This window comes from Panthera onca, chromosome B1, assembly GCF_046562875.1.
Source record: "Panthera onca isolate mPanOnc1 chromosome B1, mPanOnc1 haplotype 2, whole genome shotgun sequence".
NCBI lineage: Eukaryota > Metazoa > Chordata > Mammalia > Carnivora > Felidae > Panthera > Panthera onca.
Window position 1 is genome coordinate 198,596,295 of NC_138342.1, and position 27,924 is coordinate 198,624,218.

A 27,924-nucleotide genomic window follows, 5' to 3' on the forward strand; every position below is an offset into this window, starting at 1 on the left:
CTTTTCTCTCCCCCAGTTCATCTCTCCACACAGCATACCTGCTGAGTTTTGTGGCTCAAGTTTTGCAGATTATTGTGTTATTCCTCAATTTCTTAGGTGTTCAAAATGGGTTGGTGCTGATGTAGCTGAGTTTCAGGGATGAGACAAGCTCAGGGTCCCCATACTACTCTGCCATCTTCTCAATAAGCCTTTCTCAGTGTTGGAAATGTATTCTTAATTCCATTTGTGAATTGTTTATTGCAGCAAACAGAAATACAATTCAGCTAGTTATGTAAATTTCATACACTGTAACCTTGCTAAACGTGCTCTGTATTTGTTTCCTTATAATTTTCTACATGTAGTATCCTGTGATCTGAAAATAGTTTTACTTCTTCATTTCCAGTCTGCATGCCTTCTTTTTTCTTGCTGCCTTCTCTTGGTATACTGAGCAATACAATCTTACATGGAAATGGTGAGAGCCACCTGCCTTTCAAAATTTAAAAAAAAAAAAGAATTCTGAGATACTCTTGGGGCACCTGGGTGGCTCAGTCAGTTAAGTGTCCGACTTTGGCTCGGGTCATGATCTCATGACTTATGGGCTTGAGCCCTGTATCAAGCTCTGTGCTGACAGCTCAGAGCCTGGATTGGATTTGTGTCTCCTGCTTTGGATTCTGTGTCTCCCTCTCTCTGCCCCTCCCCTGCTCGTGTTCTCTCTCAAAAATAAATATTAAAAAACTTTTAAATAAAAAAAAGAATTCTGAGATACTCTTAACTCTGTGTGTTTCAGGTAAGGGATTGCAAATCTGTAGCAACTAACTTTTAAGGGTGTTAGGGTTAAATGAGAAACCACATAGAAGATGCTTAGTGTAATTCCTGACACAAATCAGTACCCTCATAAAATGTTGCTGTATAGAAAGAGAATCTTGGCTGACCACTGGCAGGCCAGCATTGGGAATCAGGACTTGACACTGGGGATGGGTAGTTGTCGGTGGCCTATAGCGGTAGGGGATGATCCACAGCAAGCGTCAGCACGGTTTTTGTCAGCCTCTTCAGGAATTTTTGGTGTTGTGAGAGCTCTGCCAAAGTACCTGAGGTTCAAAGTAGCCAAGCCCAGCACTCCCATGGATATAGTGAAACAAGGTTTATAATGTGGAAGGAGTGGAGTTGTACCAAGGAACGACTGTTGTTGGGGCATGAGTAATACGAGGGGATTATTTGGGGCATATATTATATCAAAATTAAGAGAAAACCCTTCATTATTTCCCTGCGCATTTCTGTCTTCTTCCTTGACGGTTTATTCTAGAAGTTGTTCCACTGAGGGGCTGGAAATTTGTTAAGGTAGGAATAACAGGTGAGATGAGGAAGAGATAGCGTGGGGAGGGAACAGGATCAGGAGGGAGTCTTAGTGGCACCTTCAGCCTTGTTGGGATGTAGCACTTCTCTCCTATAGAAGGTGACAGGTCCACGTGTAATGATTCAGTCCCACTGCCGATTTCCTCTAAGGAAAGCCAAGCATTGTGGCAGCCAGTGAAGGCCACGATCTCTTGTTGGTAATGCTGTCCTCACCAAACACTAACTTGGAGAATTGGAGATCCTCTGGTGGCATTAATTATTGCAAAGCTCCTACACCTGTCTTCATTCATTACTTTGACAAAAATCTAATAAACTGATCAACATCCTTCATAGTTAGTGTATGGTATGCCAATAAAGATGTTAGAGTCCAACCAAGAAACTTTGGGGGTTGTTGGATCTCACTAATCAAACAATTTAATTCCCAGTCTTTATTTAACACTATGGGTGCTTTAATGACCAAGGTTCTGTGAGCTTTTAATCATGATCGTTATCACAATACTAAGATTGGCATTATACAGAAAAGGCCCCTATAGGCTGGCAGTGCTTCTTTAAAACACATTCAGTCATCAGAAAGTCACACAAAGGAGCTTCTTTATGTAAAAACCACAAGGCACACAAGGCAAACAGGTGATGGTGTCAAAAGGCATCGTGTTGTGTCCTTTCCTTCTCGTCAGGGTTTGCTCATTTGAATGTCCAAAGACAACGTTGCGAGCCGGTGGCGGTAGCCATGTGCTGACTGATGGCTCCATCACTGAAGCAACAGGTAGTTTTCAGAGGCACAGACCTGGTGCTGAGTGATGGAATCTAGAGAAAGAGAAAAGCAGTTTAGCATTTATAATGGCCAACCACACGGTAAAATAAGAATCTTATATATACGCAAAGTCGTATTTTAAAGTCTTAGGCGGCTTAGAGCCGTGTTGTCTATGTGTCCACGTGCCCATATAGCACAAGTGACTATTTAAAATAAAGGGGCGCCTGGGTGGCTCAGTCGTCTAAGGCTCCAACCCTTGGTTTCGGCTCATGTCATGATCTCACGGTTCGTGAGTTCAAGCCCCACGTCGGGATCTGTGCTGATGGTGCAGATCTTGTTTGGGATTCTCTCTCTCTTTGTTCCTCCCATACACACTCTCTCTCAAAATAAATAAACTTTAAAATAAAATGAAAATTGAATTAAAAAAATTCAGTTCATCAGTCATACTAGCCACATTTTAAGTCCTCGATGGGCACATATCCTAGATACAGCATATATAGGGTGTTCCCATCATGGCAGAATGTTCTATTAGCCAGGTGGCAAGTTTGCCAGTCCATGGCGGGAGAGACCAGGATTGTAATCTCCATTAGCTACAGAAAATACTCTCCGGCACAAGGCAATTTATATATAAATATATTAGTTTTAGTTATGGTACTAACTACACATTCTAGGCTGTGTATCTACCAATCCACAGCCTGTCTACCTCGCTAGTATACAAAGTTAGTACGCACAGTTTCTAAAACGCAGGTCTTCATATTTAAGTTGAAGAAGCTGGACTAGTCCTGTCATTTTGAAAGCCTATTATTTTATGAAAATCACAAGAAGTCACCTGGTCCAGGATAAGCTATAGATGCAGAAGAACAGGCCAGCAGGAGACTATACTGCTCTAGGCCCTACTTCTATGAGGACGATAGAGGAATCCAATGGGTTGGCAGCACTGGTTGAATTACAAATTAAATTACAGTTAATGTAGTTTTTAGAATTTATTTTTATTTCTTGAGCAAGAGAGTGGAGGAGGGACAGAGAGAGAGAGTGAGGGAATCCCAAGCAGACTCCATACTCAGTGAGTAGCCTGACATGACCCTGGGATCATGACTTGAGCCAAAGTCGGATGCTTAACCGACTGAGCCACCCAGGTGCCCCTACAGTTCACTTATTGATTACAACTATTATCCACAGGGAGAGAATTGATACTGAAGGACCTTAAGACATCACGATGATGAACGATAGCAGACGGAAAGTCAAAACATAGGTTTGTTCTATGAATAGGGGGAAAAGATGGAAGAAAAAAGGGGCGCATCTTAGCTGGAGCTCTAGATCGTGTCCCGGAAGTTAGTCGTCATTTGCCCAGTGCAAACGCACTTCCATACAAGAGGTATGAACTGGTCAGCTTTCAGAGGGGAGGAGCACTACCATTTGTCACATGTATAATATACATTATATATAATTAAAATTAATATATCCAGCAGAATAATAACAATTCTTATTAGTACTAAGTAAAACCACTTCTCTCCACAACCCAGTGAAGCAGTATTTTAATATCAGACCTTTATTTGTGGATGTGTTGTACATATTTTCTCTGTTATTCGCCTTTTGACTTTCCTGATGCAAAAAAGTGTTTTATTTTGTTTTTGCATTCAGAGCATGTAAATCTTTTACTGCAGTTGGACTTTGAACCATAGGTAGAAAGCCTTTCTTTGTACCTAGTTTTAAAGCGTATCAGTCATATTTTTTTCCAGGTTGTAAAACCCTGTAGGTTCACTTTTTACACTTAGATTTCTGACAGGATGTCATTTTCCAAAGCCAGAAAACATTACAAAAAGGGTGGCGATTTTTAAAATTAATCTAAAATAGAATTTAATGAAAAAAATGCCAAATATTTCTTTTAAAAAAGTGGCATACTTATTCTGACATTTATACCAAAGAAAAAATACATAGACAATTTTGAAAAAAATGAATGAGAGACAATTTGACATGCTAGATACCGAAACACATTATAAAATTACAATAGTAAAATAGTATGTAATTAGCACACAACAGATAAATAGACCAATGGGAAAGTCTGGAAACATGTCCACGCACATATAGGAATTTAACAGGTGAGTCACAGGGCATTCCAAATCAGTGCAGAAGGGACAAGGTACTACATAGATGGTATGATCCCTTCACATCACACAATAAATAGGTTACAGATGAATTAACACTGTAAACATTTTAAAAAAATGATGGAAGCATTAACAGAGATAAGAGACAGGTTCTGGAGCTCAGGGGGTAGAGATGACCTTCCAAAGTGAAACCCAAATTCAGGTGCCTCAGGAAATAAGGCATTTGAATCCATGAAGAATAATTATTAAATATTAAAACCTTTGTAACCCACAACAATCAATAAACAAAATTAAAAATGAGACAGATTGAGAGAATTTTACACTTAGACCACAGGGCGAGGGTCCATGTTATACACATATTCTGTAGAACAGCATGAAAAGGAAAAATAGCCAGTGATAAGGATAGGTGACCCATGAAATATAGCTCCCTCTCTAATTATTCATACTCATTAGTAATTTAGTAATCAGGGGACGACAAATTGAGTAATGACACCTATTTGTTTAATTCATCAGATCACCAAATATCAAAAATATGGGTAATGTCCAGTACTGGTGAAGATGTGGAGGAAATGGAGACGTCCATATGCTGTAAAAGTATAAAGTGGCACAGCCGTGGGTACCCAAACTTACAAGTACACGTAAGCTGGGGCACAGTGATGTCACTGCTATGAATCTGCTCTATACAAACATGCATGCCTGGGATTCGGCGGGGATAATTACAGCTCAAAATAATTTCTTAAAACTGAATTCAAACCGTTCCAGTTAGAACACACACATAAAGTGTATAATGGCAGAAACGGTGGAAGTCACCCCAAACGTCCAATAATAAGGAGTGCATGGCTTAATTGCACGTCCTCCAATGGTTAGAAAGAACGAAGTAGCTGTATGTGTGTAAAATGGAAGGCTCTCCTAGACAGAGTCAAATAAAAACTCAAGGAACAATATGTAACCCTCCATTTATAGAAGAACCCTCAAGCAATACACAGGTTTATACATACTTATTTCTATTTAAATATGTCTAAAAAAATCTAAAAAACACTCTTCCAGCTTCACTGTAGTATAAGGAAGGGTTGTAAGATCTGGGGACTCTATGTCTGTCTCTATTCCAGTTCTTTGACCGTGAAATCTGGTGTCACCCCACATATCCATGCATGCATGCATGCATCCATTCATTCATTCATTCATTGTGGTGGAGAAAAAGGTTGACTAGAGAAGTTTTAAATTTAGATCAAATAGAACCCTAAGTGTAACCTCACAACAAAGTCTGTGGCTGGCCCCTCACGCTTGGTGTGGTAGGCTCAATTAACCCATGGACTTTCGAGAAATGGTACTTGAGGTACATGTAGTGTTGAGCTTATGCGTATGGTAAGCAAAGCAGGGATTCAGAACGGAAAAGCATTTGACTGCTGAGTGATGGCTGGCAGCCAGGACATCCTTGTCCAGGGAGCCCCTCATGTCTCCAAGTTTCCAAATGGAAACACACACATGAAAAATGACTTCTACCCAAGTTCGTTTGTCATCTAAAGATAGTCACATCCCCTAATTCCAATGTCACATCATACAAATAGCCCTCAAACACCCCGTATAATGTAACCAATGGTACAGATGTTAGAGTAATGCCAGTCTGCCCAGCTGAAAGAGACAGATGGTACATGAGCACCTCCCATTAAATTTGCACTGAAAAAAAAAAAAAGATGTTGTGTTTGTATTTTAACAAGGTTTTTTAGCAGGTCTTGGCACAGGTTTATGCACGAGTTAAAGTTTACTGGCCTTTCTTCTGTGTGGTCTGATGATTAGGATAGTGAAGGAACATGCTGCTAGCTATTTTTTATAGTGTGGTGGTGGGCAAGCCACTTTCTTGAACTAAAACTCTAATTGCCAACAGCCAAATGTGGTTAATGGTACTGTGCGCAGAGAGTGCTAGAACCCTCAGAATGCTGTTGGGAGCTTTATCTTAGCTTATCACAATCAGCTGACTATTCTAGGGCTGAAGCATGAGTGGCCATGTGGCCAGACATTCACTCAATCAAGGAATCAGCTCTCCTGTTTAATAGAATGAGGGTCACTCAGCTTCCGGGAACACTCAGGACAGGGTTTTGACACTGAAGGTGCTCTTAGCAGTAGGGATGAGCAGGTTACAAATGACCCTAAAATCCTTTCTCCTAATGAGCCCACAGCTGCCCACTGTGTAATTTTCATCTGTTGATCTCACTTCTCTCTGGAACCACAATGAACAAGACTTCCTCCCCTCTTCTGATGGTAGTCTTGCCAGCTCCTCTTTTGTATGCTGAATAAACCACTATTTCTTCAGTACTTCCTCACGGATCCCGATCTCTCGAAACCTCAGCATTCTCTCAGATGCTCAAATTCAAGTCTAGAAGTCATCTTTGACTCCTCTTTCCTAACATATCACGTGCAATCTATCAGCAAGGCCAATTGGCTCTAGAATTTTTATTTAAAACCTAGCAGCTTCTCACCACCTTCAGTGATATCATCCTAAATGTAACCACCACCATTTATCACCCAAACCACTGCAAGAGCCTGTAACTGCTCTCTCTGCTTCTATTTAAAGATATGTATTCCCCTACTTAAAATCCTATGGTAACTTCCATTTATTCTTAGAACAAAAAAACTAAACTTCTCACCATGGTCTATGAGGGCCTTGAGTGGTCCAGCCTCTGGCTACTTCTCCAGCATCATTTCCAACAGACACTCCATACTTAATGCCTCTCCTTATCTACCTTGATCCTAGCTGTTCCCTTGGCCTGAAAGGCCAGTGCTTTAGATCTACACGGGCCCACCCTTCTCTTCATCGTTGGGGTCTTACCTCAAATACAGCCCTTCCGCCAGGGGCCAACCTCACTTTCACTATAAATACTCATACCCTGTTTTCTTCATAGCATTGATCACCAACAGGATTAAAAAAAAAAATTATCTTCATTAGAATATAGGTCCCAGGGTGCCTGGGTGGCTCAGTTGGTTAAGCATCCAACTCTTCATTTCGGCTCCGGTCATGATCTCATGGTTGTGAGATCAAGCCCCACATCGGGCTCTGTGCTGACAGTAGAGCCTGTTTGGGATTCTCTCTCTCCCTCTCTCCCTCTCTGCCCCTCACCCACACATGGTCTCGTTCTTTCTCTCAAAATAAATAAATAAATATTAAAAAAAATAGAATATAAGTCCCATAGGGGCAAGTATTGTATCTGCCTAGAATATGTTTAGTGCATGATCGGTGCTCAACAAATATAAACTGAGTGAATGACTTGACATATGGTATATTGGAAGGAAATAGCCTGGTCTAAAAGAATGGAGTTCTCAACATTTTTTTCTGTTCTGATATTAGGCTGCAGATGTTCACATATGGGATACTTTCTTTCCCAGAGTATACCAAGGATGTGGGCTGGGTCATAGACAAGATAGTCTAATAGTTTATTCCTAGTATAACAACTTTTGCTTCCCACCCAAGAAATGTGAGTAAAATGACATTACAGGGCTAGCCTTGAATTCGCTAGTTTTTGTATTCTGTTTTATATTTATTTACTACTGGGCATAGGAATGCTAATGATTTTACTAAGTGGACCTTATAAAGACCAAGGTTGCTGAATCAGTTATAATTGTTTCTTGATTCTCCCAGATTTTTCTATGTAAACAAATGTATCATATGCAAAGAAGAGGACTTGTCTTTTCCTTCACAATTCTTATATTTTCTTTGTATTTCCTTTGTGTGTCTCATCTTATCCCTTTGATTGGGAACTCTATATCTTTGTTGAAATGAAAGAGTAAGAGCAGACATATGTATCACAACAGTCTTCCTTTTTATGGATGAATAATATTCTATTGTATATATAGACCACATTTTGTTTATCCATTCATCCATTGATGGACACTTGGGTAAGACACATTATGGCTATTGTGAATAATATGGGTATATAGCCAGAAATGAAATTGCTAGATCGCATGATAATTTCATTTAATTTTTTAAGGACTGACCATACTGTCTCTCACAGTGGCTGCACCATTTTACATTCCCACCAACAGTGCACAAGGTTCCAATATCTCCACGCTGTCAACAATCCTTGCTGTTTTGTTTTGTTTTGTTTTGTTTTGTTTTGTTTTGATGGTAGTCATTGTAGTGGGTATCCAGTAGCCCCTCATTGTGATTTTGATCTGCATTTCCTAATCTGATTAGTGATGATGAACATCTTTTCATGTGCTTCTTGGCCATTTGTATATCTTCTTTGGAGCAGTGTCTAGTCAAGCAAGTACTTGGACCATTTTTTCAATTCGTTTTTTATTGTTGTTGAACTGTAGAATTTCTTCATATTTTTTTAGATATTCATCTCTATTTTTGAAAACATTTTCTCCCATTTCATAGGTTGTATTTTTGTGTGGTTGACTGTGTCCCTTGATGCATGGAAGTATTTTTTTAAACCTATTTTTACATTTGTTGCCTACCTTGTAGCTTTTTAAAGCAGTGTGCACCTTTCTTCCTGCACATGTTCCAAGTCACTGAGACTAGTGAGCAAGTCAGTCTTTTAGGGATCTCCCAAGCAGACTGGAACAAATAGGGTCTACATTTGAGGAAAGGAAACCAAGACTGTGGGGCATGAGTAAGGAGCCATAAAACCTCCCTAATGCCATGAACATGGCTTTGCTTGTTTGGGCTTTCACCCGGTTGCTGTAAACGTTTCATTGTTTTCCAGGCTCCTACAGAATTTGTTCAGACAAAGTCGGTTCTGTTTTGGGTGCTTTGTTTTATTTTGTATTGGTGTTTTTGTGGGGAAGATGGGAGCTTGGATCTTCTTGGTCTGCCATTTTGCTGACATCACTCTGTGCAGGTGTCTTTTTTGATGGGTGGTGAGAAGCACACTTTTGATTATTCACTTCTCTAATTTTTAAAAAATGTTTACTTACTCTGAGAAGGTGTGCACACAAGCAGGAGCCCAGCGTGGGGCTTGATCTCATGAACTGTGAAATCATGACCTGAGATGAAATCAAGAGTTGGACGTTCAACCAACTGAACCACACCCAGGTGCCCCTTATTCAGTTTTTTAAATGGTTGAAATTATTCAGATTTTCTGCTTCTTGAGTCAATTCTGGTAATATTTTCTAGAAATTATCCATCTTCCCTATTTTCAAATTTGTTGATATAAATTTATTCAGCAAGCTCTCATGATTTTGAAATATCCCTACAGTATCTGTAGTAGCAGCCGCCCCAGTTTCATTTGTAGAATTGTTCGCTGGACCTTTTTCTCTTCCTTTCTTTCACAACACTGCTAGGATTTTGACTTTTGACTTTCTTCCCGCAAAGAATTCTTTTTTATCTCTTAAAAAACTTACTTTTTTTCTTTGGTTTTATTAATATCTGATATGTTTTTATTATTCATTTCCTCCTACATTCTTGTTGCTATATATTCATTCATCCCCAAGCATCAAAATTTAATAAAAATTGAATAAAAAAATGAGATGATTTAATCCAAGTATTTTTTTCTCTTCCTGAAAAATGGGGAACAGCTTCTTGTTATTTTACTTGGAGGTTGGACCCTTCAGTCACAATCAGTTTCTGTAGCACACAGTTTGAGAATCCCTACTGTTAGTGGTTGCACAAATGAAGAGAGGCTCTGCTTACCAAGAGCAGAATTAAGATCTTTTCACAAAGGAAGCCTCTGAACTGAGAAGAGGGTGACTAGGAACGCTGGATCTTTAATTCACCATGTGGTTCTGGTGGAGAAACTCAGATCTCTCTGTTTCCTCATGGAGAAAAGAAACAGATTTCTACCATGATCTCAGAACTCATTTCCAGCCGTGTAAACAACAGAAATGTATTATCTCACAGCTCTGGAGGCCAGAAGTCCAGGATCAAGGTACCAGCAGGTCTGGTTTCTCCTGAGGCCTCTCTCCTTGACTTGTGGAATAGCTCTTTTCTCTGTCCTCGCATGGCTTTCCCTCTGTGTATGTGCATCCCTGTGGTCTCTCTTCTTCCAAGGATACCAGTCCTGCTGGGTCAGGGCTCCACCCTTAGGATATTATTTAACCTTAAATACCTCTTTAGAGGCCCCATATCCAAACACAGTTCCATTCTAAGGTCCTAGGGTTAGGACTTCAACATTTTGGGGGACACCATTCAGTCCATAAAAAAAGGTCTACCACTTTAGGTTCTATGATGCTCAATATTAATTGGTTAACATGCAACAATGAAGGAACAGAAGTTCCAAGTTCCACGTGCTCCAGTGTTAATTTACTAGGCCAATATGCAAAGACAGCCAGAACTACTGGCAACATCCCATTAGGGGGCTGAGCTTTGAAGTTTCTTTTATGGCTTTATCCTCCTGGCCCAGACGCAGGAGTTAACATGGCAGCACTTGCAGAGGGCTCTGCGAATTTGTACATAAGACAGTCTTGTGAACCTGTCGAAACCAAAATGCTTAGTGCTGGCTTGTAAGTGGCTGTCTGGATTCCCCACACTGATGACTGCATTTCTGGTGATGGATATAAAATGTTGCTGTGGTTACACTATTTCCTGTTCCCAGCTGAATATGTAGTTGATTGTCATGTTCTACTTTGTTTTTTTTTTCCTAAGTGAGGCTTAAAAACTGTGCCTTGGCTAGTAAGGTGCAGAGAAGGGTCTTTTATTTTCCAGTTTGTCTGCCTGTCTTTAAAATGCTTTTTCACTTTTCTATCACTATTGATGCTCACATCCAGTGACTGGAGGTCAGCTGGCATAAATTTCACAAAGGGGAGCCAAGTGAGACAGGTTAGGAAATTTCAAAGATAACCATCTAGGACCACTAGTTGACCAATGAATGCAATTAAAGGGAAATACACTTTCTGAGCACACTCTTCCCATATCTTTCCAAGGCTAACACGTACTCTTTCAGCAGCTTGCAATTAATTTTAAAAAAGTCATTATATATATTATATATATATATATATACACATATATATATATAATATATACATACACACACACTTTTTTTAAAAAAAGCTATATATTTCTTAAAAGCTTATACACACAGGATGTTGAAATTATAAAATTCCACAAATCAGTTTCAGTTTTAGTTCTCATTTATTTCTAGCCTGGTAGATGTCATCCATTTGAGAACAACTCAAAACAAAAATAATGTGTCTTATTGTCTGAGATTGTGTCTTAAAAGTGTACTGCCACTTTCTGCATGGTTGCTGAACTCCTGGGGGTGGAAGCCAAGGTATGAGCATGGTATCAGGTCATGTTCTGAGGAGGGGGCAGGCTGGGGACAGACCGGCCCCTGGGTCTTTCCTTTCTCTTCTTCTTTCCATCCTCAGCAAATGGCTTCACCTCCATCTGACTGGTTCCTTATCTATGCAGTAAAAATGTGGACTACCAGGGACCTGAAGACTCCTGATATTATCTGTTTAACCATGCACCCTAAGGGCTGAGCCTCCCGAGTGGCCTCCGTTTAACAAAATGCCATGTTTAAGAGCATGCATTTTCCTGGGCCTAGTTCTGTGGTCAGCCATCTGGGGAAACAATGATCTATGCTAGCCTGCAAAGGCCCACATGCTATCAGAGATCTTTTTCCTGAAAACAATGACATGCGGAGGCATTCAAATCAAATGCTTTTTATAAGTTATAAGGAAATCATGCTGAGGCTAATTTTTTTCCCCCTTCGGCACCGCTGTTGAGCATAGTACACTATGTTCCCACAATAGCATAAAATGTATGTCTTATCACTTGAACATAGCCCAGACAATAAAAGGGCGCCCGAGACTGGAAATATGTCTTCTGAGAAAGGCCAAACCAGCCTTAAGTGATAACACCAACTGGGGCTGAAGAAAGTGAAAAGAAATGATTACAGCACAAAAATTCGCAGACTAGTGATGAATGTACTGGGGTCTCAGGACTCCCAACCCCTGCCGAAGGCCTCACTTAAGACGCCAGCCAAGTTACTTGGGACTTTCGCGTCTTAGTTTCTTGACTTGTAAAATGGGAATTCTACTCTATGGGTGTGCTGGGGGAAAGAAAATTACTGGAAAATGCTTCCATTCCAACGTCAGGTAAAGGTAACATTTTGTTTCCTCGTGCCGGGAATTTGGTTTTTGTTTTCCTGTTTATTTTCATACATATTCAAGTGCCCACAAGTATTTTCTCTCTCAAAAATCCCCATTTCTCCTCCTGGTGGAATGATTCATCGAGAATCTTGGCCTAAGTATACTGCTGTTTCAGGGAAAATGGACTCTGGGGAATGAATTGGGAACATAATCATGGCCGTTCAAACAGCCTCGTTATAAGGCAACTCAGCGTGTGTGAGACTCTCCACGGAGCAAATGAGTAAGACATGGGGAGCCCTGTTGGGAGATCTCATAAGTTCACACCGTTCTATGCCAGCAGCCAGGAGGGTAAGCTGGCTGAATGCTCCGTGGTCACCGCTGAGCGGCCGCCTCCAAAGAACAAGCTAGACGTCAGGAGAAAGTCTTATACTGGAATAATCATTTGACACTTTTGTTTGTTTTTAAATAGAAATGTTGGATCAGACAGTGAAGGGATAAGGAGGCTTATCTGCAGGAATCTAGTCCTAGGATGTTGGAGGTCTTAGGCAAAGAGACTTTTTTTTGGTGATGTCCATCTTTCCTTCTATCAAAGAAACAACAAAACAAACCAAACTTCTCGGGGGTTTCTAGTGGCTTAAAAAAAGATAATAATGATGATCTGTCCATCCCTTGTGATTTTATTGTGGCTGCATAAACAAAGATGCCACAAAATATAGGAATAAACATAAAGGTCCTAAAAGACAAAACCTTAGGATCTTTATTTTGGAAAGCAAACTGTAAATCTGAAAGTGGACGCAACAAGCTACTTTTTTTTTTTTTTTTTAAGAATTTTTTTCAGACTTTAAGAACTACCCAATTCAAACTACTCTTTGGCCTCAGGGACTCCACCTTACATGGCAGCGGATCTTGTAGTTGGAACAAATTTAGAGTATTGGTTTTCATCATGTCTCACAAAATAACTTTCAGCTCGGTGCCTTAACATGGGTTTAATTTTAATTTAAAAGGGATTTTAATTGCACAATGTTTTGAGAATAACGTTGCTGTGTCAGTGGATACTGTCACCCAATGACACGGGACAATGCCCAGAATGCATGAGGATAGCCTGCAACTCTCTTGTGCGGTCTCCTTTGCCCATCGAGGGAAGTAAGCAGGGCAGAGGTTATTAGTCTAACAGATGAAGTAAATTAGGTCCGGAGAGCAAAGGTGATTTGCCTCCGGTCAGAGCACAAGCCGGTGGCAGGACCCCGACGTGAAAGGGAATGCACTACTCGGGACCATGTTGCTTGTGGGTCTGTGCACGCGTGTACAGATGTGCAAATGAAATCTCCTTTATGTGCACAAAGCTGGAGCTACTGTAACTCAACTCAAAAAAGAGAAGAACATAAACTCATAAATATTTGAAAAATACACATTCTAATACCCACCTCACCACAGAGGACCGGGTGCAGACCAGGGCAGTGGCCAGAGTCAGGGGGACTCACCTCACGGGTGAGGATTTCACCACTCTGCCGAGAGCCAAGGATTCCAGAACGCACAATACCCGGAAGTTGCCAAGGGCACACGCAGATGGTGTAATCAATGACAAATCAGAAACAGGACATGAATTATGGGAGAGGAAAGAGGCTTGGGCCCCAGCTCCAGCTCTGAATCTCGGAGAATTCCACAGGGCCTTGTGAAGGTTAAGCGCTGGGGTCAAGCAGGTAGACCTCTGCCTACTAAAAAGCCACGCGCAGAGGGGCAGAGGGGCCAAACAACCGGAGGAACTAGCAGGCGGCTGGACCGTGCACGAGGCAACAGGAAGGGGCGACAGAGCTCCCCAGCCTGGAAATACTAATCATACAGACACAGACGGCTGGCCCTGTACACACGGTACACAGCCGACACTGAAAAGATTAGTTGTTGATATGGACTGTTCATAGCCATCATGTGCACAGTTCCGTTAGCTGAACGAGACAGCTGTCTAAAAAGCAAAATTCTGGTTTCCAGTTGGTGTCATTTTGACACACGCACTTTTCTAAAAACAGCAAAACAAGAACCTCTGTTTCAGAACATAGGATGTTTTGAAGGTTATATTCTTGGCATTTAGAAAAGAGTCAACAGCCTCTTGGCTCTTGGACTGTAGCTAAAATCATAGATTTTTTTTTTCTGAAATAAGTTGCCAGGCAAAAGATAAATTACTCTGCATCAGATAGTAAAAAAAAAAAAAAAAAAAAAAAAAAAAAAATTACTCTTGATTGCCATACTTTCAAAATATATCAAAGGATGTCCATCAATCATTTAAAAGATATTCATAAATATCCGTAGTGATCTATGAATAAAACGTGGACACAGTATCTACTTATCTGTTAAAGGATGCTCCCTGGGAGGGGTGAGGAAAGCCAGGAGTTGGGAATTTAGAGATGAGGGGGGCAAACAGGAGGAAGCAGGAGGAAGACAGGGGACAGAATGCACTTCTCAGGTCTCAAGAAGCCAGGTGAGGATCCCGCCTCAAGGTGCTGACACTGAATTGGACCAGTGAGGGCTGAAGAAGGAAAGGTTTCAGGAGAAACCAACTCTGACTTCCGGCCCCCCGGCTGCGAGAGACGAAATCCCTGTTGTTCTAGTGTCCCCCTCTGTGGTACCTGCTCTGAGAGCCCCAGCAAGCCTGTACGTTCATCAAACCCAGAGCAAGAAGGTTTATCCCCAGAGCGGGGCCCCGAGCACCCCAGCACCTCCAGCTCCATCAGTTCACGAGCGCCGCCCGCCCCAGCCTCCCCTGCGCCGACCCCTTGGCTGCCGGTGGAGCCCGCCTCCCGTTCCTGCTTGGCCTACTTCTCCTGGACACCGCCCCCGCCCCCCCAGAGCCAGGGTACCAGACACAGCCCGCCCGTCACCACACCGTCAGCCTCCTGGAAAGAGAGCTTCTCTGCACCTCTTCCCCTTCCGAATGGAGTCACGTGTCCAACACTGCGAATGCTGCACAGCCAGACGTGCACATTGGCTTCCTGTCTTAGGTTTTGAAATAAAAACTGTAGCTCCTTTTGCACCGCTCTTTGAGCAGGTGAACAAACGAGTGTCAGGAGAAGCTGGTGATGCTCTGGGGGGGGGGGGGGGGCCGGGGGGGGGGAGCGGGTCCTGGCAGCCGGGTGCTGGCCCACCGCTCTGGGAGCAGAGCAAGACCAGGGCCCGGAGAGTGGCCATCTGAGCTGAGGGTGGACAGACCTTAAGGTCTGGGGTAGCTGTGGGCAGGCTGGGCCTTTTTCTCACTTGCTAGTGAGGTGAGTCAGGTGACTGTCTGTCCTGGTGAAGTCTGCTTTGGCCGACAGTAAAAAGGAGAGTGTCTGGGTTGGCTTGAGACCGACAGTCATTAGCGGATTCTGCGAAAGGCAGATGCTTGGATGCTGAGACGTCCATCCAAAAGCCCCGCGGCTACAGGGAAGGGGGGTGTGGGCATCGGGCTTCCCCCAGAAAAGCCCATTTGTGTGCCTGGGACCACAGACCCCAACAGCTACTGCGCTCAGAAGCACCCGCCCCGCCATGCCCGTGAGCCGATCCTTACCTAAGATCCATGTTTCTGACAGATACTTGACGGTCGCCCTCCTCCTTCCTTGGGAGGGTCCGATGAAGATGCCGGCCTGGCGTGGGATTCTCGTGATCTGACCCCCACAGAGGAGGACCAGTTCCCATAGCTTGGTTCTGGGGGGGTTGCTGGCCAGGGTGATGAACATCACAGGCTGGTCGGCAAACAGGGTTCCCTGGTACTGTCCCGCAGATAAGTAGCGCTCCAGGCGGCAGAGCTGTTGGGCAGAGACAGGGAAGATTACCAAGGCACTGAATCATGTCACCGTGTAAGGCAGCTCAGCTGCAAAGTTCCCTTCCTTTTTCGGGAGAAGAAAAGACTGAATGTAAAGGTGCGCATTCTCAGCTGAATTCTGAATTCCGAGGATCCAGGGGAGGTAATGACATTTAATGATAGTGACAGATAACGAGCAGATAAAATTGACATTTGCTGAAGCAGCTTGCAAGCAAAACTGTAAACAAATTTATAGCCCTCCTCCCCCCCACCCAAAAAAAAATTTTTAGGTTTTGAATTACTACAAATTGTAAACCAGAAGCTTGAAAAGGAATCAACTGTTGAGTGCGGAGAACAGCACCTGCATCCTGTAAATGCTATTCACGTTCTTTGGGAGGGTGTGGAAGGGAAAGCAGGAGCCTCTAGAAGGCCAGCCCGGCTGCCCTGGACCAGCACCAGCCAGCGCAAGGTGCCTCGGGGCTCCTGCAGCACGTGACTCTCAGCAGGACCTCCTGGGCGCCCTGCACCCGGCCCTGCAGTGCCGGCAAAGGGGGAAGGAGGCAACACGGAGTGGAGGTCCCAGACAGAGCTAATCCCCAACACATGAAGCTGCGGGGGGTGGGGTGGGAAGCATCTAGAGGCTTATTTCACTGAGTCATTGTGGAAATGGTGATGAGCAGTATCGGAGACAGTGGGAAACATTTTCAGAAACAGGGATGTTAAATTGTTCTCCTTTTGGTCCTGATAAAGTTGTGGTCGGCTGGCTGACCCAAGGGACAGTGGAAGGCCTGCTTACTCTAAACAGACATTTCACTAACTACAGATTAATAAAGACTTCTTTTTAAGTGTAGCTACCCTGTGGGAGATGTTGAGGGTGAACTGTCATCCACATTTTGAGTATTTTAATCAGTCGATTTCCCTGAGGACAGAACTGAACATTTCAGATACGTGGGCTCAGCGAAATTAAGGATTTGGAGCGCAGATATGTGGGAACAGGGATAGAGGAGAGCATCTCAGGGGGACGTAACCTGCGTGGGGCAGTGTGGAGGGAAATGCCTGCCAGTCAGTGGCTGGAGCCTGGCCCCTGAGCACGGAGAGGGGCCAGCTCTGGAGGTGGGAGGGCAGCAGAGGACCCCTTCCTCAGTTTTCATCACTGACCTTCTTCCACTAGGTTTTCATACTAAGAAAAGAAATTTCTTGATGAAAAACGTTGCCCCAACAGTAACACAATCCGCCCAGTACACTTAAATATGGCTGTGGAATCAATTCTCTTTACTCATCACCAGTTTTGAATTATGCAATGTAAGACCTGACATATAACTCCTTTCATCTGATTGGGTAAGTGGTGCAGCATCCACACAATGTGTGATGACTTTGTTTAATGCTTTTAGTAATTTCCAACTTCCCTGTGAGATAGGGGGTAGAAAGGGTTTCATTTAATTTTGGAGAAGAAGACATTTAGGTGGAAGCTTGTCAAGCTTTGGCTAAATGGTGAGTCAAGCTGCAAGAAACAAGCCACAATCCCCAAACTTGGTGAGTCACTGGACCGTGTTGCATTGTAACTGCAGATCAAGAAATAATCTTACTAAGGCTTGACATAATCATGCATTAAAAAAACTAATTATAAAAGTAGTTGGTAATTGAAATGATAAAGAAGGGTATAAAGTAGAACGAATTCTCCACACTGCTGTCTGTTAATCAAATTCATCCTTCTCCTGTCCTCCTCAGTGGTTGGGCATGATCTCTTTGGGGGGTGCTAATCTGTGCAGGGCCATGTGTTCAAGACAGGCGCCCCTCCCAGACCAAGGTAGGACTCAGGATTGGTCCAGGCAAATCATGGTGATCTCATCTCCCTTTCAAAGGATTGGGTCTAGCATGGACTAGACTTGATCATGGCTAATGGGATCTGAGAAGAAGTCTGCTGAGGGCAGTCTTTCTTCACTGATATAAACCAATGCATAAGCAAAAATACCTCTCTTATTGGCTGGACTCTGTCATAGTGATAATAGGATATCTGGAATTATTGAAGCCACCTGAGGCCATAAAACATGCTGAAAATAACTAAGTGGGAAGGCCTGGATCCTGGATCATGTTTCTAAGTCACTGGATTGACCAAACCCGGAATTATCCTTTTTCCCTCCCTCACACTCCTCTTTTGTTAATCTGTGTTTCCAGAAGCACAAAGCATCCAGATGCTGGTCCTCAGGCCCCTGCCACCTACCAGAGGTAACCCCTGTTAAGTGTTTGCTATGTGTTTTTCTAACCTTTGTACAATGTTCACGCACAAAAACATTCAGGAGATGATTTTTCTTTTTTCTTCTTTTTTTTTTTAATGTTTATTTTTGAGAGAGAGAGAGAGAGTGAGAGAGAGGGAGACACAGAATCCGAAGAAGGGTCCAGGCTCCGAGCTGTCAGCACAGAGCCCGATGCAGGGCTCGAACCACAAATGGTGAGAACGTGACCCGAGCAGAAGTCGGACGCCTAACCAACTGAGCCACCCAGGTGCCCCAGGAGATGATTTTTCTTAACAACAACAACAAAGCAAGATCAAGTCTCTCTCTCGGTATATGGATAAGCAGTAAATCAAACCCATACTGAACCCAGTAGAAACGGACATGTGTAAACCTTTCACATGGTTAGAATGTGACTTGAGTACCTGATTGCTTTGGTTCTTCATTCCCCTCCCACATTTGTTGAGTGCTTACTCCCTACCAGGCACGTGCAAGATGCTGGGGGAGCAGAGAGGATTAAGACATAGTCCCTGACCTCAGTGTAAAGCACGTAATACAAAAGTCAACATATGAAAATACTTCCTTTTATTTATTTATTCAGCTTGAAATTAAAGGAGGCAAAGAATTACAAAGATCTTATTCTTTCCTCAAAATAATTGAGGCTACGTGCATGCTGACTTTCTAATCCTAAGTAAAATAATTTCTGGGAAAGCTTAATCAAGATTTAGGTTACTTAAAATTAAAAATTAATTTGGGAATTTACCCTAGGAATACACTCCTCGATGTATATAAGGACATGCATGGACAGGAGTTCATTGCCATAGAAACGGTGATTGGCAAGTTTTATTTATATTATAAATATGATAGGACACGGGACTCTCCTTGTTATGGAGCTTTCAGCTACACTCATTCTCAAAGCGGAAGGTCTCCAGAATGCGATCCTTCCCCAGTAGCCCCCGAGGACAGACTGCCCTGGCTATTGTCTCCTCAAGTCTGTAGACACAAGTTCCTGGGTAGCCTTATCCTGGAGACCACACTCTGACTCTGAAGGCACGACGGTAAAACTGGTTTACTGCTGTATGTGCTGTTGCCTTAAGAATTCTGACCAGGGCTAGTCAACTTGACTCTCTGGCCCAAAGCACAGTTTTGTCCCCACGGGTACATTCTTGAAAACCAGCTGAGAATTAAAAGGTTACTAGCAGCACAGAAAGCGAAGAGGGCAGCGGAGCATGCCGTAGGTGCCCGAGGATGCCCTCCGACCTCGCCACCTTACCCCGAAAGGCTTTCTCTTGGTTCACGGTTGAGGAGAAAAGCCTCAAACGCACAAATTTCAAAGTTAACGTGCTGTGCATTATCCTTACCTTCTCAAGCCCCTTTGCAATAGCCCTTCTTGGCAATTTGTTCTAAATTCTCGCTCCATTTCACACTTTTCAACAAATGTGTGCGACAGATGCTGTCAACTGTAGAAATGGGTTGGGGTGGTGTGGGTGCCAAAGGGGAGCTCACTGCAGGGCTGACTGTGGTGAGCCGTTTCTGTTCTTAACTCAGAGAAACCTTCAGAGAGAACCAGGTCTGTCTACATTGACCTAGGAGTTTCCTACTAAAAGCTGTTAATTTTTTTGGAGAATCGTAACTCTTACTGGTTCATTTTATCTAACTCCGATGCTGTAATGGTTCCAAGGAGAACTGACACATCCATAGATTGGGTATATGGGGAAGGACCGGCAACTGATGCAAAAAACTGGCTCTTCCATGGGGGTGAGGCGTTCCCTCCGCCAGACAGGATTTAGCTCCTGCCCACAGACAAGATTCATTTGCACCACCAGCCGGTCATTCCGCTTCACAGAGCTGGGAAAGGCTAGGGGCGGTGTGGGCCACGATCAGACAGCCGGAAAAGTGACCACAGTCTAAAAAAGTGCAGTTTTCCAATGAAGCACTCAATTCTCCCTACAAAGCCCAGGGTATCTATTGAAAAATCATGGAAGGAAAGGGGATTAGCGGACTCTTCTAGGCTTAATTAGCCTCCACGATAAAACAGGACGGGTCAGTAGTCAGGGTGCATTTGAATTCGGGGTGGATTTCAGAAGAGCTCCCACTTTCCCCATGGAGTCATAAAATCATTACATAAATCAACATTTACGTTGCATGCGTGTGTGGGTAAAAAGACAAGGAGAGGGCTGACAGAAGACAGAAAACTTTTTCTGCCACAAGCTCTTCATTTGAACTCTGGGTTGTAAAGGATTAGGGACTACTAGGGAAGGGTCTTAAGTCAGTGAAACAAAAAAGGTATGAACTGTGCTTTGTAAAAGGTTGCCTTTGCATTTGTGTCGTCACCAAAAAAAGCTGTACGGATTTAACAGATTTTAGCTCGGAACCTTCCACTCTATTTACAAGGCAGTCCCTACTGTTGACAGAGCTGAGCAATGCCTGTGCCCCAGTGCTTCCAGCTTCCTTGACCCCCAGTCATTTACCGCACAGCTGGGAGGGTGTTGACGGCTCACTGACTCCAGACATGGGTGTTAGATTTCAATTAGTAAATCTGCTTCTCCCTCCAGGTAGAGCTCACCTGGGTGATTATTCTGAATCACTGACAGTTTCCATAGGTACCCACAAGCCATGCACAGAAGAGGCACAAGTCCATCATTAGGAAATTCTCACAGCAAAATTCTCTGGTTCTACGTTGAAAGAACCAGAAGCTCAGGGAGGTTGGTTTGTTTTCGGTTCGCCTGATGATGCCCAGGACGTGGTGGCATCAGGTTGGAATAGGCCCCAAAGGCCTGGCCTTTTCCATGACTTCACAGTCTCTGTTCCTCACAGGTAAAAGGGGGATAAAATCCCTAGTCCCACACGGTGTGCAACAAATGAAATAATGCCATACCTCTTGTACTTTCTTACATTTTAGCAACAATAATATATAGGAGGGGTCTTATGATACATGGTGGGTTGTAGTATTAGTTGGCTGTGTAGGCTGTATAATTCTGTAATGTGTTTCAATGCCCCGTGCTTAGGGCGGATATCCAAATCTATATGTGGGCAAGCACAGAACTGTATGCTATGACAACATGTCAAAGAGAAAATAGAAATATAAAAAATAAACTTTTCCAGTCCTACATTTGCCTATATCCCATTTGTCTTTCAAGGACAATTTATTGAGAGAGAGAGAGGAGAGAGAATCCCAAGCAGGCTCCACACTGTCAGCACAGAGCCCGACATGGGGCTGGATCTCACAAACCACAAGATCGGGACCCGAGCCAAAACCCAGAGTCAGACGCTTAACCAACTGCACCACCCAGGTGCCCCCATCCCTTCTCACGGTCCCCTGTGGGAGGCTGAGCCCGTCAAAGTGTTCTATCAGGCATGGCAGCCAGACTGGGAAGGGCACTGAAGCCCTGTGTCCGTTTGTCCTCATACTTCGGTACTAACACCAGAGAGGGGCAGAACCAAACAATGAGCCAGTGTTCAACTGTGGAACTCGTGGGTGATGGGCGATACAGCACAAAGGCAGAGAACGTCAGCAGTGGGAAGGGTCTGGGAGATCACAGTGACCGTGGCTCACACTCTACAGACAAGGAAACCGAGGCTTGAGAGACAACATCCAACATCAGAGACCCTGGCAAAGCTTTCCTGCGCTTTGAGACACAAAATCCTCTTACTACTGCCCATCACCAAGCAGCCTGGGGTGGAGGTGCTGAACCCACATCTCCGTCTGTCGCTTCACCTGAGGCTCAGGCTAAGTTCTATAGACATGAAAACGCAAGGACACAGTGTTTGCTTCTCCAGGACTTTCTAGAAAGTACAGTATTAACAACTACAACACAGCAGCATGTCATGTCATGGAGGGAAAGCCCGACTAGACCTCACAGTGGTAGCTTCTGGCTTGGAGAATGAGTACAAAGATGTTTGCTTGCAGAAAAACACATGGTGGGGTTGCTTCAGGTCAACAGTGTCCAAAAGATCATGCATGCTTGAACAAATAGTTCAGGATCACTGAGGATAACATGTGAGGGACGAGGGGGTTGGCAGGTGACCACAATAACAAAAACTTAAAAAAAAATTTTTTTAATGTTTATTTTTGAGAGACACACATACACATAGAATCCAAAGTAGGCTCCAGGCTCTGAGCTGTCAGCACAGAGCCCAACATGGGCTCATGAACCGTGAGATCATGACCTGAGCCAAAGCTGGGATGCTGAACCGACTGAACCACCCAGGTGCCTCCAAAAACTTACTTTCTAAAAGCATTTAAATCTGTTCCAAGGTGAGGAGGCTGAATAAGCAGAGGCCAGACTAGTCACGATTATACAGTAGTAGACTATCTAGTTAATGGGGAGCCACGAAATCCACGTGTTAGACCACGCCGCAGACAGTAAGGAGATGTGGAAATCAGAAAAAGGGAGACTCAAAGGAAAGAGCTGCAGTAATTCCAACCAGAAATGAAGCAGGGCAGGACAAGACGAGTGCAAGGGGAAGTGTATTCAGGACAGAGCAAGAAGGCAAATTCAACAGGAATCCTGTTGTGTTGGACGCTTCCTATTATAATGGGGGCAGGCTAGCGCCAGAGTCAGTAAGAGAGCCACGCACGGTGCTTGTAGGAAAGCTTCGCCACTGGGGTTTTGAGGCTTTCAGTAAATGGTACCTCTCTCTTCTCCCGGTTCAACACCAACTGGGAGACACAAACAGGTGTCGGAGGAGATGAGAATAACTTCCATCATCCATAAAGTTGGATTTGGACCTTGGACCTACGGTCACCTGGGTTTGCTGGCCCTGCCCTCACGACATCGGATGGACCCACAAAGCAGGCTTGCCACACCCCGAGGACTTTCCTCAGGAAGGCAGGCAGACGAGACACGGGCGCAGAAGGGGCTGGATCAGGACGCCCGTCGGTCTCCCTCTGTGGGGCGCTGGGAGGGAGGGAGGGACAGAGGAGCCCCAGGAACATGAGGCGGCTCCCGGTAAGTCACCTGGGGGTGAAGTCCCCAGGAGCCGCCTCGGAAAACAGATGCTAGCGCCAACCATTTCAGAAGAGGTAGGCCCTAAGGCAACTGGAAACACAAAATACAACGAGACGTTTCACCTTCTAAAAATGTCAATGCCCACACCTGACCATGTTGAATGGCTTGAACACATGAGAGGTAAAATGAACTGGTCGTCATTGGCACTGGAGACAGAAAACAATGTCTATGGTCCTGGGAAATTAAAAAGTGTTGTGTTGTTTAATTGTGATGGGGTTTGGGCAAATGTCACAACTGTTAAGAAGACGAGGTCTTCAAACGAGACAACCTAGTGACTCCTGAAATTCTGCACAAACCCCTCGATTTGCAGTGAAAACCTGTCCTTGACCCTCTCTGGGGTTTCCAAACCAGCTTCTCTGTCCCTAACTGGCCCCCAGCTTCGAGTCTTTCCTGCTCAGGTAGCCTGGCCCATCAACCTCCCTGCTATTGCCTTTCCTCTCGCTGCCTGGTGGCTGTCCCAGCTCACTGTCCCTCACATGAGTGGTCCTTGGAACACCCGTCCTCTCAAGTCCCTGGACCCCTCCTTCCTGAGGGGCTTTTCTTCACCCCTGGAACCCGAGTCTCCCCCCTGGGATGCCCTCTCCCCTCCAAAGCTTACAGCCCATGCCCCCCCGACCCCTTCACCCATTAGGCGCCCTGGTCCACCTGCCAAACGGCAGGAAGGGCTGGGGCTGGAGGGGGCCAGCCCCGGCTGCTCCCATGCGCGGCCCCTCACGCAGTCCCTTCCCCGGCACTCTACACCCTGCCCGCCCCACTGCCCTGGACGGACGGCTCTCGCCCTGCTTGGGGCTCCAGCGGGTCACCCTCCTTGCGGCCTCCTGTCACTGAGGACGGTCACATCCGGAAAGGACCCTGTGCCAGTGCCCCGAGGTACAGCTGCACCTGTTACTGCGGACGGCCCGTCCCTCTAAAGCCGTGCGTCCCCCCCTCACCGGTGGTCTCCTCCTCCGTGCGGAGAACCACGTGCTGCACGCACAATGGCGCACAGTGTGTGGTTGTTCCTCCTCCACACCTCCCGTGCTTCCCACGCCTTCCAGACACCCCTGCTTCCTGTGTCCCTTCCCGGCACAACATCAAAAGGCAGCCCCTGCCCGCCTCTCCTGCCCCTCCTCCCTGTCGTCCACACACCTCCCACCAAGACCTCGCAGGGCCGAGTCCTCTGGCAGGACGAGCAGGATGCTGGGCACACGGCCCCTCCCTCTACCCCATCACCCTCTGTGCTTGGCTGCCAGGACCTGCCTTCCCTAACTCCCTCCCGCCCCGGGTTGCCACTGCCGTGGACCTCTTGCCCTTCTTCCTGACCTTGTAATGCTCCAGCGACACACGACTCGGCACGGCGCCCCTTCCTGCGGGTGACCTCAGCCAGCGTCCGGGCCTCACACAGCCCCCGTGAGCCCACGAAGCCCGCCCGCATTGTCTCCAGCTCAGCCCTCCTTCCAGAATCCCAGGCCAGGTGCTCTCTCGGCCTCCCACCTGGATGTCTGACAGACCTCTGACACCTGACCCAGCCTTCTCCCCTCAACTCAGCCTCCACCTGCAGCCGTCTCCAGCTCAGCTCCCGGCCGCTCCCTCCTCCCAGGCGCCGGGGCCCAAAACACATGCTGAGAGCGCCACCCCCCAAATGCACTGTGCTCCAGTCCAAGCCCAGCTCACCCACCTCTTTCCAGGGGTAACGCCTCTCAACTGGCGTCCTACCTTTGAATCCGTGCCCCTTACAGACTCTTCTGAGCAGAGAGAACGTAAAAAAACTAACTCAGATCACATCTCTTCTCTGCTCAGAATGCTGGTGCTGGTTTCATGCAGAAGAGCGGCAGCCCCTGAACAAGGCGGCATGACGCTTCTTCCCACTTGCCTCTTAGCACACTCCTCCTAGCTCACTCCAGTTCCCGCCAGGCCCGTCTGCTGTTCCTGAACACACCAGAATACTCGTGCCTCAGGGCCTTTGCACTGACTTTCCCTTCTGCCTGGGATGTTCCTCCTTCAAGTGTCCACATGGCTAATCCTCTCGCCACATGCAAGTCTTTACTCAGCCGTCACCATTTCCATGAGGCCTGCCCCACCTGCCCTACACGAAATCCCAGCGCCTTTATTCTACTTTTTCTCTTGCCACCATTTTATCGGCTCCTGACGTAATGTACAATTCATTCCGTTTCTCATGCTAGAATCTACGGGCAGGCATCTTCGTTTTGTTCAATGACACGTCCCTGGCACCTAGAGCAGTGCCTGGTGCTGTGGAGCACTGTGTTTGGGAGTCTGATTTCAGGGCAGCTTCTACTCCAGCTAGGGAACCCAGGCTGACTTCCCTCCCCGGGGGCGGAGGGGAGGAATCAGGGCAGCAGTGACAAGGCCAACAAAAGGGGCAGAGACCGGGGAGGGTGGGCACTCTGGGAGGAAGTTCCACAGAGCAGTACGACCCCCGAAGGAGGAAGGGGTGGAAACGCACAGACGAGAGAGGGCAGAGGACAGGCCGGCTGGGGGACCGGGCAGAGGTGACCTCTAGCGAAGCTAGAATGGACCCTGCAGAGGTAGCACTGGGAGGGACTCCTGCGGTGCTGGAACAGCAAGCTGTGGGCAGGGTGTCAAGGGGCAGGCTCATGGACAGAGCCGAGAAGGGGGGGCGCGTCTAAGGGGGGCCGGGAAGGTGAGAAGATCAGAGCTGCTGGCGGGCAGCACGCAGAAGACCAGGAAGGGGGGGCTTCCGACGGGCTCTGGCCAGGGTGGCGGGAGCGGTGGTTCCCCAGAGCGCTGGGCTGGCTGCGGGGACGCGGGTGAGGCCGGGGAGGGGCAAGCTGGTTAGTAACCAGACCGACGCTCCTGTCAGTGGCTGGCACAGAGAGGTTAAGAGGACTGTAGCCAGCACTCCCCAGACTCTGACTGATGGCCTCCCGGGCCTCGTGGAGGAGCCCAGAGCGGCCCTTGCACCGAGAGTAACTTTCCTTTCCAGTCCCCTGCAGCCCTTCTACGCACTCACACACCGGCTGGCTTACTACTGATATGTCTTAAATGCCCTATGGGTAAGCAAACATACGGCAGGAAAGGTCGGGGCGCGCAGCTCAGTGCGAGCAGCCCAGCTGCAGCCACGACGTCTAGAAGCTGTACATTTAGGATGAAATACTCTGGCACTAAGAGGGATTAGCTGCGTCCAGCTCTTTCCCTTTCCTGAAAAGCGGATCGAGGCCTGGAGAAGTGACGGGCCTGAGGCCACCCGGTGCAACAAATGGTCTGGAAAAGAGGAATCCAGGACCTCTGCTGCGAGTTTCGACCTCACCTTCCCACACACTTAACCGAGAACGATGCACGGGGCTGCGGTGGCGGGGAGGACAGCAACTGTGATAAAACGTGGATGGTGCCTCGAGGCACATCTGGCTCTGCCCCGTGGGGGGCCGCTCTGGGCTGCAGAGCAGCAGGGGCTAGTGGTGACACTGCCCAGGGGCGTGGGGACAGGACAGGAGTGCGCGCGGCCACGCGGTTAAGGCACGGGGAATGGCGCCTGACAGGAGCACCCGCATCCCGCCTCAGTTCTCAGCAGCTTGGGCAATGCTGACGACAGCGTCCCCGCCCTCTGAGACGTCTGGTCCCCCCGGCCCTGGGGCATGTCGCCCTGGCTTTCTCCCTCGGCCTGCACCCATCGTCCTCCCCGGCCCCAGGTCCTGAGAGTCCCTCCCTGCCCGCTCTCCTCTACCTCCCCATGCAGCTCGAGTCTTCCTGCCAGCGGACCCCCAACATGCCCCACTTAGCGCTGGTCTTCCCTCCAGCATCTGGGACCCTATAACCGACCGCCTGCCAGCCTCTCTTTCTGGAAGATGAGCACGATTAACAGGCACTGGGCACCCGCCTAGACTCAACTCATGCTCTTCACTCCCAAGCCAGCTCCCTCTAAGCAGTAGCTAACAGTTGCCAAGAGCCCACCATGAGCAGGCGGGTAAGCAAGGTACGAATGAGCTCATTTAATCCTTGAAGCAAGCACACGAAAGGGACGCTGGCCACTCGCACTTGAAACAGGAGAGCGAGGCGGACCAGGCCAGCTGCCATGAGGTCACACAGCTGGGAGGAGGAGGGGCTCGGAGTCCAACCCGCGAGCCGTGTTCCTGACGATTACATAATACCGCTTGCAGAATCTCCGCAAACGCAACCAGCCCCCTGGTCCCCGCACCCTCTCCACCCAACTCATCACCAAGTCTTGCGGGTCCATCCGCTTATCTGCAGGGGTACAATCACCACCCCAGCCAAGTCGGAGTTATTTCTGTCCTGGGTGACGGAAGTAGCTTACAAACTGGGTCGGGATCCGCCGGGGGTCCACTCCTGTGCCCTCATACGGCTAAGTGCATCTAGTATACTCCTCTTGAGTTTATGGCCCATATGTACACCTGGGTAACCACAGACACCATCGAGACCCTGCACGTTTCCAGCACTCCAGAGGGTCTCCCCTTCCCTTCCGCAGGGACGGCAGCCCCGGCCAGAGAGGGCCACTATTCTGAGCGTGGTTGGTCATGGGTGACAGAGCTCTGTTCAACTACTGAACTAGAGAAATGGAGACATGTGGTACGTACCCATTTGTATCTGGCTTCTTTTGCTTAGCACATACAACGCATATCCTCCTAAAACCCTCTAATAGTTTCCCATTGCTCGGAGGGAAAAAACAAAACTTAAATGGTCTACAAGACCTTCCATGACCCAGCCCCTCCTGTTATCT

At 46.4% G+C, this 27,924-nt stretch overlaps 1 protein-coding gene across 3 annotated transcripts in view; it reads right to left on the minus strand.

Annotated features, from left to right (window-relative positions):
- Nucleotides 1-1,759: 1,759 nt before the first annotated feature.
- Nucleotides 1,760-27,924, minus strand: part of MCPH1 (microcephalin 1) — a 270,845-nt gene continuing 244,680 nt past the window's right edge. For 2 of the 3 annotated variants that reach the window (XM_078445230.2, XM_078445231.2), the window contains 2 exons: nucleotides 15,755-15,992; nucleotides 1,760-2,136 (listed from right to left, as the gene is read on the minus strand). In XM_078445230.2, the coding sequence (XP_078301356.2) occupies nucleotides 2,081-2,136; nucleotides 15,755-15,992 (294 nt within the window). In that variant the 3' untranslated portion in view covers nucleotides 1,760-2,080. Of the gene's footprint in view, nucleotides 2,137-13,640; nucleotides 13,722-15,754; nucleotides 15,993-27,924 lie in introns of all 3 variants that reach the window. The other variant, XR_013554978.2, reaches the window with a different exon arrangement.